The sequence below is a fragment of the Mus pahari genome, chromosome 5, assembly GCF_900095145.1.
Source record: "Mus pahari chromosome 5, PAHARI_EIJ_v1.1, whole genome shotgun sequence".
Taxonomy (NCBI): domain Eukaryota; kingdom Metazoa; phylum Chordata; class Mammalia; order Rodentia; family Muridae; genus Mus; species Mus pahari.
In genome coordinates, this window is record NC_034594.1 from 4068413 (window position 1) to 4079520 (window position 11108).

The 11108-nt window shown below is 42.5% G+C and overlaps 1 protein-coding gene across 27 annotated transcripts in view; it reads right to left on the reverse strand.

Moving 5' to 3' along the window:
• Positions 1-11108, reverse strand: part of Rims1 (regulating synaptic membrane exocytosis 1) — a 480520-nt gene that overhangs the window by 209836 nt on the left and 259576 nt on the right. For all 27 annotated transcript variants that reach the window (XM_029538285.1, XM_029538283.1, XM_029538282.1 and 24 more), the window contains one exon: positions 8765-9606. In XM_029538285.1, the coding sequence (XP_029394145.1) occupies positions 8765-9606 (842 nt within the window). The remainder of the gene's footprint in view (positions 1-8764; positions 9607-11108) is intronic.

Consider the following 11108-nt stretch of genomic DNA (forward strand, 5'->3'; position numbering starts at 1 on the left):
GAGAGAGAGAGAGAGAGAGAGAGAGAGAGAGAGGAGAGAGGGGGAGAGAGAGAGAGAAAGAGAGAGAGGAGAGAGGGGGTGCAGAGAGAGGGAGAGAGAGAGAGAAAGAGAGAGGGAGAGAGAGGGGGGGAGAGAGAGAGGGAGGGGGAGAGAGAGAGAGGGAGAGGGGAGTTTGTTTTCGAGGTAGATGCAGAGCAAGCACAGTCCTCAAGGCTGCCCACTTTCGGGGACAGACTTCTACCAAGTTCACAGTCCCAACGGTTCAATAACTTCATGAAAGAGCTTTATTGCTTGGGCCAAGTGTGAAATTGTATGAGCCCATGGGGAAACATTTCACAGCCAAACTATAACAGTGAATCAAACAGAAAATTATTCCTCCATTATTTTAGTGGAAATACACACTTCATGCTACTGTACACCCACCACAAGTATTCAACTTGTCTTAGGTTTTAGGGAATTTCACAAGAATTTGCCTTTAGGTTTAGAGAATACCTTTTGAGCAATGTAGGAACCGTTAAGGATATGAGGAATTTAAGGCTAATGAGATGGATCCATTAATAAAGACACTTCCAATGTGAGCTTGCCATATGAGTTCAATACCTGGAATCCACGCAAATGAAAGGAACAACGGATTTCACAAAGTTGTCCTATGGACTCTGCATCCATGCCAAGACTGACGCAAAACATCATCATCATCACCGCCACCACCACCACCACCACTGTCACCATCACCAACATCCTCCTTCTCCTCGTCACCAGTAGTTCAAAAGAAAAGAATATGGGAACTCTTGGAGATAATATAAATTAATTTTGCTCTTATGACATGAATACGGATCATTAGGGGGGACAAGTTATGATTTAAGTGAATAGTTTGCACATCAAACAAATGTGCATACACCTTGGTTGTCAACTGATTGGGACACATCTCTAAGATGAGGGCTCATACAACTAGGTGTGTCTTTGAAGGCATATACAGAGGGGTAACTAAGAGAGAAGCCCTGTTTTGAACCTGGGTGATGCTACCTCATGCACTAAGATGGAATAAGGGGCTGCAGAAAAAAATTATATCATAAAAATATTCATTCATTCTATATGCACTGTTCTCCATCCCTTTCTTCCTCCACCCCTTTTCTCATTGCCAAGAATTGAGCAGCCGCGGCCCTATATCCCTGCTAATATGTTCTCCTCATCTTGGGCCTCTAATCAATGGACCTGAGGGCTATAGACTGAACTGAACCACTGATAACTTGAGGCAAAACAGCTCCTCACTTTAATTTAACTGCCATTAAACTGTCAGGCTTCTCAAGTGTTCTGCCACAGAATTCTGTCATTCCTCACAGGGACTTCTTACTGAAATCCTAGATGCCCCTGGCTTACAGGGTCTTTGAGGAGGAGAGGAAATAAAATGAGGACATTGTGGAAGCTTGGTATCATGTGAGATTAGCATCTTTAGAAAAAAAATATGGAAATGTGGGAACAGACACACACTGAGGAAAGATAAGGTAAAAACACAGGAAAAACGAGTCAGACATAGGCCAGAAAGACGCTACTCTCATGACTCACCGAAGACACCAGCCCTACTTGTATCTACATCTGGGACTTATAGCCTGCCAAACTGTGAGAAAATATATTTTTGTTATTTATACCATCTTGTCTGGTACAATTCTGTGTAGTCTTAAGGAACTAATACAATCATGATTTCATCTTGTGTATAACAGCCTTAGTTTTCTGAAAATAAATTTGGATATGCCAGTTGGGATGAGAGAATTGCTCATAAATAAGTAAATGAATAAATAAATAAATAAATAAATTGGTAGGAAGAAGATAAAATAGGACAGGCAAAGAAGATGATCATAAGCAACAAACATTTAATTCAGAATGGCAGGAAATCAGAGTTGTCACATGACATACAATGTAGGAGGCATAAGTGAATTTCTAATATGGTAATTCTCATTAGTGGCTGACATCAGATGGAGCCTCTCAATCATGTACATGGATTATAGACTGCAAACACAACTTCAGTTAGAGGCCCTTGAGTAGAATCAGACTCAATGCTGCCATTCCAGGGACATGACTAATTATCAGAACAAGGTTCAAGTCCCAGTCGTGGTGTCAGAAATCCACAAGAAGCAAGGCAGCCACACTGGCCCATGGGCAAGCAGGCTAGGAAGTAGACAGACTACAAACATTTCTCAGAACTTTAGGCTGGAGCTAGAACCAAATGAGTTGTACACTGGAAGATAGAGGACAAGGGAGAAGTGTCAAGGGCAGGGAATGGGGAAGCTCTGAATACCTGCGGTCCCTTCTCCCTCCAGGATGGGGCGGAAGGGGAGTATCCTGTGCTTCTGAGATCTTGTGATTCTGCTGAACTGAACCAAGAGTAAGGACAACCTTTTCATTCACCGGGTAAAATGGGTCAGAACACTGCAGTATGATTCTGCATTTTACAAGGGACCTGACTGCGACCAGATAGGTGATGATGGGATCCTCAGTAGCAGACAGTTTTCTGAATGGGCATTGAAGCTCCAACATTTCCCCTTCAAATGACCAGCACTTACTTATTTTTAAGATGTTCTATATCGATACAATTATCACATATCACATGCAAACTTTATGTGATTATTTTTAAGGATGTAGTGCATATGTTAATTTAGTTTTTGTAAGTTGAGAACAAGACTTATATCAGACCCTGCTAAATGACTAATATTCCTAGCTGTAGCCTAATTTGGAAAGATATATTATGGGATATAATTATGTTAGATGCAAATATTTAAATGCTTTCCTTTTTATGGAGTTTCTTTCCTTTTTATAGAATTTCTTTATATCCATAACTCCTATTTTAGAGTAAAGAAGATGTTTTGGTCATTTCTATATAGGGAAGAATCTGAAACTAAAAGTCTAGCCTTCTTTATGATTTACCTAATTTTTAATATATTATTAGAAATTGGGAATCATGTTACACGAAAGAGAAAGACAAGAGATAGATAGACAGACAGCAAAATGTTGGGGGGAGTTATAGTCTTTCCATCTCTTCCGAACATTTAAATTTCACATGTTTAAACAGCTGAGGCCAATTACATGTCTCTCATGTAGAGACCAATCTCTCGTCCCTTCAGCTTTCTCTCATTTCTCCCTCTGGTCTCCCTCCCTCCTCTGACCAGAGCCAGCAGCACCTGAGACAATCACTCGCTGGTACAGGTTTAAAGGAAGAAGCACATTTATCTCTCATTCATCAAAGCCAGACACTGGTCTTTCTTCCCTTTCCAGTATCATTTGCAATACCTAAAGGATGAGAAATCAGACAGGTCAAATTCTTGGGTGGTAATGCTCCTGTGAGCCTTCCCAGCTGTCCAATGACCATCCTACGGCCCTCTCCACCATGTGTAAGTTAATGAGACAAAGAATAAACTAGAATAAACACTTGGTTGGACACTAAGCAAGCATACAGGAATATATAAAGTGGAAAAGTATGTGCATACACACACCACACTCACACACACACACACACACACACACACACACACAGAGTTCAAATGCATAGAGAATTTACATTGTATCGTTTTATCCACAGTGAAGTAATCAAGCCACCTCTTCCATCTCCTTCTGACTTAGGACTTCGATATTAAGTTCCTCGCTAGAATAAGTGAATCAACAACCTTGGAAAAATGTAGTAGTTTTTCTTCCTCCCTGAACTGGCTTCAATTCTTTCTTTTCTCAAGATGGCACCAACTTGGCCTCTCTTTATTCACAGACCTCTTCATAAAGGTTCACCCGAGCTCCTCACGGAAATTTACCAGCCTTCCAATAATCAAGATTAAGTTCTTTCAATAATCAAGATTAAGTTTACTGTTTGCCCTTGCTCTTCTGTGTAGAAATACTTACATTGGTTAACCATAAGCTATGAGAAAGGAGATGTATAACTGTTTTCTTTGGCACCACATGAGCACTTAGATACTTAGGAGCACTCGGGCCGAAATGGAGTGTCTTCATGAAAGCCCTCCTGTCAAGGCTCAGGGATCTATGCTGAAGTAAAGGCACAAAAATCCTAAGAAACAGAGGTGGATCTTCCAGACACAACAGGGCTGGTGCACATATGAACTCACAGACACTGTGTCAGCATGGACAGCCATACAAAATTCCAGCACTGAAAAGGGGAGTAGACATGAAGCCCCATATTTACCAAAAAGCTATTTGCAATTGATAACTTCTGGGAAAGGGAATTTTAGTTTTCTCCAGTTGAGTATCACTGGATATGCCAGCCATAATCCAGGACAGGCTCTATGCCCTGGAGTGGTTGGTCAGCATAAAAGAGACCCCATGGTTTCTGTGTTCTTCTTCTTTTGTTTTGTTTTGATTTAGTTTGCTTTATTGATTTTGCTTGCTTTGATTTTTTTTTAGAGAGAGAGGGAGGAAAACTGAGAGGAAGAAAGAGAGACAGAGTAATAGCATGAATCTGGGTGAACAGGAAGGTGAGAAGGATCTAGGAGATGTTGGGGGAGGGAAAAGGATAAGTTTGAAATATCAATCCCATGACCTGAGCATGCTAGACAGTGACCTACACACTTAATCCTTGTTTCATTTTGTTTGTTTTTGTGAAAATGTGTCTCACTGTGTAGCACAAGTAAGCCATGCACGTTCTATTGACTCCAAGTCACAATTCTCCAGGCTCAACCTCCCAAGGGCCAGGACTACAGCCACGCGACACCAAAGCCAACTATAACTCTTTGTTATTATACTCTCAAAGTTATGTAAGCTCTGTGAGGGAAGGGGACATGCATAGTATCATTAACTTTAGTATATCCATAGAATGTGATAACTACACATTTGCTAGGAATTCAAAAGACAGCAGAGTTTGGTATATACAAGTAATAATGTCAATGGATCAATATGGTAATATGTAGTTACAATATACTAGATATCATGTTAATGTTTGTATCAATTGTGAAATTAACAAATGGAACAAGCCAGTTCTCTAGATACCGTCAGCTGTAACTTGACCTCTCACTGCTGTAGAGGAATTTTAACCCACCAACATGGCTGCTCTGGCAAGGGATCACATCCAAGGACCTTCTAGGTCTATAGGACCCAGCAAGATGCCATGAATTACAGTATGATCTGGCTGGAATACAGACACACCATTAGTACACACTTTTACTTCCTGACAATAAAGGAAAGGTTAGTTTGTAGAAGGAAGCAGCCATGTTTGAAAAATGACATCGAATTGAGGGGAAGACAAAGTAATGAATCAGAGAAAGATTTGATGGAATGAGTCAGAGATGGGATACATGAAACTCTCATGAGAGCAGCACAGGAAAGAGAGGCTGCTCAACAGCAGCGAGCAAAAAAGTGAGGTGGTGTGTGGTGTGTGACTATCATAGTTTTACCAGAATAGTTTTACTGGAATAGGTTGCATAGAGAACAAGCACACAAGTGAAGGCAGACAGGGCCAGAAAAGTATGAGGCTAGGCAGAACAATTCAGTCAGAAGCCAGGAGAAACTGGATGGAATCAGTCAGCTTGGAAGATTAGATTGAAGAGAGGCTAGAAGCTTCCAGGCTACACCCAAGGATAACTAGAACAGAGAAGGAAAGGCTCAGGGCTCAGTCCAAGCTGTGTGTTTGCACAGCTTCAGTGCAGCTCTCATCCCTTCATCAGAGGATATAAAAGTGGTATTCACAGGCTGCCTCTTTAGATCGTGTACTATGGTGCTCTACGATACATATCATGGCATCTATTGCTCCTCTATAAACATCTTTAGAGACCTCTCTTCTCCTGATTATCCCACTGGGTCCCCCAACATATAAAGCAATTTGTTTCTCCTTCGCTGTGCATGTCAGACACAGGTAAGTATATCACAGTGAACACTGCTTTAGCTACTGCGATGGGTGATTTGGCTCACGCCTTTTGGGGTCATTTTTCACTACACAGCCTAGACTGACATCATGTCCATGGCAATTCTCCTGCTTCAGCTTCTCAGATGGTTTTAAGCTGACAGACCTGAGCCTACATCCTTCTGAGGCTCACATGTTGAAAGTCTGATTTTACATGTGACAGTGCTCAGAAAATGTTTTGGGAGCAGTATTTAATCATGAGGAATCAGCCATTACCAACTAATCTGATTGATTTGGGATTTAACATTATTATTGATATATGATAGAAATAATTACAGGAGGTAGGTTCTAATTGAAGGAAATGGGTCACCTGAGACATGTCCTGGAAAGATATCCCTTGGCCTGCTCCCTTCCTGTTATTATTTGCTAATGCCACCATGAGAAGGGGAGCCTCTGAAGCATGTTTGTTCCCTCAGCCATAATGCTCTGCCCACTGCAGACTCAAACAACTGAGCCAGCCAGCCACACAAGACATCTCTGAAACTGAGAACCAAATTTAATCTTTCCTCTTTTCGACTTGCTTCTCTCAGGTATTTGCCACTGTGACAAAAAACTAACACAGATGTCTGTAGGGCTGACATCACAAGCAAAATCAAGACAAGAAGAATGCTAATTTAACATCTGGTTTTGATACATATGCATGATCTTTCATTCAACAACCTCACAAGCTAGATACTTATGCCAATAAGAAAATGAAGACACGGGAAGGTTAGGGAATGTGTGCAGTCACAAGGTACTGAAGACTATCATGGATGCCAAAACAGCCCATAGAGAACCGTGGGGCGAGGTAGCGTTTACTAATAAATTTTGAGTAGGAACATATCTGCGCTACACTATTAAGAAGTTATTTATATTACAGTTAGTACTTCATTTTGTAGAGATTAAATTAGGAATGAAATAATATAGTAAAACTTTGATGCTGGAAAAATTCAAAATTTTCACTTGAAAATGAGATTAAGTATAAATTAAGATCTATGGATTTATGATGCTGCTGAATCCCCAGAATAAGAGCTTTTGCTCCAGCTCATAACATATGTCTAAATTGCCAGTCTCCGGAGGCTGTCAGCAGAGGTAAGGAACTGCACACAGCACACTGGACCTGGCATCCAATTGTCCATATAGCCAGTCAGGTGTTCTTAAATCATATACTGCTCCTGTAAGTAATGTGGACCAGAATCCACATGCATCCAGATATGTAGCATAAACTAATGAATACTTGGTGTGATTCTTTTCTTTAAGGAAAATATGCATGTCTATTGCCCCAGTCAATAGTCATCCGCACAACGGTCAAATGGACACATTTATGTAATTAAAACTGACTCCTTCAGGGGAAAGTCAAAAACAGTTACTTTAGCTCATCAACTGACTGTAAAAGCCTGTAGTAGGTGTGCAGCAAGAGATGCCATCTAACTGAAAGCTAAAGGAGTCAGATTCACCTTAAACACATTCGAACTCCATGACAACTATCTCACGTTTTCTTGTTTGTTTGTTTGTTTGTTTGTTGCAAGAACAAGAACACTAATGACAGAATGAGATTTATTAACTGTTCCTGTATAGAGCTGCATGCTGTGTGGACACTAGGAGGTGCCTGGAATGCAGAGGACCCAGTCACAAGCAGTATGTATCAAGATTATGAGAAAATAAGATTATTTTTTAAATAAAATCTACTATATTTAGTCCATCATATAGTACTGTCTAGAAATTATAAATTATGGGAGGGTGAAACCTGAAAGAACAGCCCTAACCAAATACAAATGCATCGCTAAACACACAGAAAAACCAGTACCATCGAAGGAAGCTAGTCACCGCCAAAGTTAGCTTTCTAACTTTGTTAGAAAGTTAGCTTTTTTGTAGTCAGCTTTCTCTGAACGAACAGCAACAAAATGTGCATGCCAGCCGCCAAGAGACTTGCGTAGTTATAATTTTAAATTGAAGCATTTCCTAGACCAGCACTTTTTAATAGTTTCTTTTAACACTTGAATTATAGCTGGTGAGATTAAGGAAGTGAATGGTTAGATTTATTTAACTTCAGTTAATTTAAGCTTAAATAGTTATACATGACTATAAGACTGCAAAATACTGATTTAGAGGGAAACGCTTATCATACTGTCTCAGTTACTTTGGAATGTGAATTTCATACCTCAAAATTACTATGCAAAATATAACATGTAATATCTCAAATAGTATCATTTAGAATCTATTCACAAATTTCGAGAAGGATCAATTTTAAAATCGAAAACTGTGCCTTTAGAAATTGAATATGTACAAAGAAGTTCTTTATATATAGTTGTCTATGGTATAAACAACTCATTTACATGCACAGTTGAGTTTTCTAGAAAACAAGTTATTCCCCCACAAACGCACACCAAAATAGTAACTTCAAAACGTTAAGATTACACCTCAAGGTTCCCTGAATGACAGGAAGCAAAATCAGTAAGAAACTCCTCTCACTCAAAACTGGAGCTGGCAGTGGCGGTTTGTTAAATATGTTATAAATAAATAAATAAATAAATAAATAAATAAATAAATACAACCTTCCACAGCCCTGCATCCTACCCGAGTTCACCTCTCATCTTGCTTGAAACGCAAACATCTTCACCTGCATCTCTGACCTCAGCACGTGGACCTCCAAAGCCAGTAGACTTGTGTCCACCAGGGGCCACACGCCTCTAAGTGCGGCTCACAGGCATGCCTGAAGGGGGATGGAGGCGCCTGTGCGTCTGGTACGCAGGGACCTCGGAGCGCAGCATCTCCGCTGCAAAGGTCCGGGCGCATTTCTCCGGCGCAGGTGTGCCTGGCACAGCGGTCCCCCAGCCCAGCATCTCCGGGCAGGCAGGCACTGGGCGCGCATCTCCACCTCCAAGCTGCGCTCACCTTTCTCGCTCACGCTCTCGCTCTCCAGCTCCACGTCCTCGCAGCTCGTGTACTCCGGCGTGGACACGCCCTCCTCCTCCGAGCTGCTCACCGACATCTGACGCCTCTTGCCTCCCCGCTTGGGCCGGTGCGGCTTGGGCGGGGACGGCCGCACGGACTCAGACTGATCGGAGCTCAGCGAGTCGTTCCGCAGCATGCTCTCCGCTTTCTCGCGCTTGGCCTTGCGCAGGAGCACGGCCGAGCCGGGGTCCAGGCGGCCCTGCTTACGGAGCGGTTCGGGGACGCGCGGTTCGGGCGGCTCTGCGGGACCCGGGGCTGGCCGCGGCGCCGGCGGCCCGTGCTCGGCGGGAGGCTGGGCAGTGGGCGCGCGTGCGCGCGGGGACTCCGGGGGAGAGACCCTGGCGGTGGTCTGCGCGCGCTTGCCCGCCGTGGCCTCGGCCGGCGCGGCGGCGGCAGCCTCGGTGTGCGGGAGCGCCACGTCGCTGTGGCGCCGCTCGTGCCTCGCTCGGGACACCCGGGCGTGCATGCGCATCTGCTGTTCCTCCAGCGGCGCCTTCACCGGGTAGCGAGCCAGGTTCGGGTCGCTGCGGTACCTAGTCTGATACTCCTCCTCCTTCCTCTGCTTCTCATCTTCAGCCACCCTGCCATCCTCGCGTTTCTCCAGCCGGTCCGGGTAGTCCTGAGAGCGCCCTTTCTCCAGCCTGCGGATTTCCCGCCTCTCCTTCCTCTCCCGCTCATCCGCGGTCCCTTCCCCAGGTTGCACCACAGACTTGGGGACACGTTTGCGCTCGCTCTTCAGGCCTCCCTTGCCATTCTGTTCCGAAAGCCCTGGAGCCTTCTTCCTGTGATGGGCAGAGAACAGTTGATAACATTTAAACAGCGCACCAAGAAGCATTCTTGTCTCAACAGTCAAGCCCTAAACCAATTATTTCATATAATTAGTTCGAATCCCATGTCTACTTAAAATTTGAAGTCAAGAACCGGGTTAAATTTATGTACCAATTAAGATTGAAAAGGTGACCCTTTACAATACAATAGGATCAAAAACTTCATTTCACCTTTTAAAGTTTGAATTTAAATAAAAAGTTTTAATTCAATAGGAACAGTTCATGCTTGCATTCTTATGACTTAAGATGTTTCACACAGAAATAATACGGACAATAATAACATAAGATCTAAAGATGAGCATACATCACTACAAGATCAAATGTGTTTTCCACACATGTATAATATGAACACTGCATACTTAAGATTCTTGATTATCAAGAAAACCTTTAGAATTACATGCGTGTTCACTTCAGAAATCAAATCTCTGATAACAGCAAACTAATTTTGATGTGATTATGCCTAAGTCTTTTTATCACATTGTTAATCAGAAAACAATGTCTAAACCATACCTTATATTTTATCTTTCTCGTCACATCAATAGAAACACTGATATTTGTGTGTTTGTGTGTTTGTTTGTTTGTTTGTTTGTTACAGTACTAGGACTCAAAGCCAAAGCTGTGTGCATGCATGCCAGGCAGCCCCTCTACCACTGAGTATCCTCAGCTCAGACATAATGCAATGTTTAAAGCTGCTGTTCCTTCTCATTCATCCTTCATCCCCCCCTTATTTCCAAAGAGATCCCCAAAGAAGAAACTAGTTTTTAAGTCATTCTTTATATGCTTTTTGTCACAGGTGAAGAGAAAATTAAAGGAAAAGGGGCTGGCAGCTCTTTGAATCCTGTTAAGGTATATTTCATATACTTCAGGGTCCTCTTCAATATTTCTCCATACAAAAGCCCTGCCCAGGCAAGCCCCTGATGTTATGCCAGAAGTTGCTGCAAAGTATTTTAGACTTGGCTAAGCCTTCTGGACTTATTCCAATGTGCAGTTAAACAAGAGACAACCTCAGGCTTGCTTTGGAATTCTACAGACCATGGGGAATCCTATTCAGGAAGACAGAATTTATTCACAAGCCTGAATGTGTGTGTGTGTGTGTGTGTGTGTACACGCGCGTGTACATGCATCACATGTCGGTTTATACACAGCATGGGAATCAGTTAATTGTAGATTAGCAAAGCGTAGTTGCTCAGATACATTGTGGGATGGATGAGGGAGAGGGGCTATTGAGGACAGAAAGGGAACAAAGTGGTAGTGAGTCAAAAAGAAGCAGGGTGAATTCTGCTTGAAGTGTTTACACCACTGTGGTACTGCAAAATGAAAAGGGCATGGACCCAAAAGTGGATCTTCAAGTTGTTTGCAGTAGAAGGAATCTGATACCACCACTTTTTTTTTAAAATTTTCTTTATTTACATTTCAAATGCTATCTCGAAAGTTCCCTATAACCCCCCTGCCCCTGC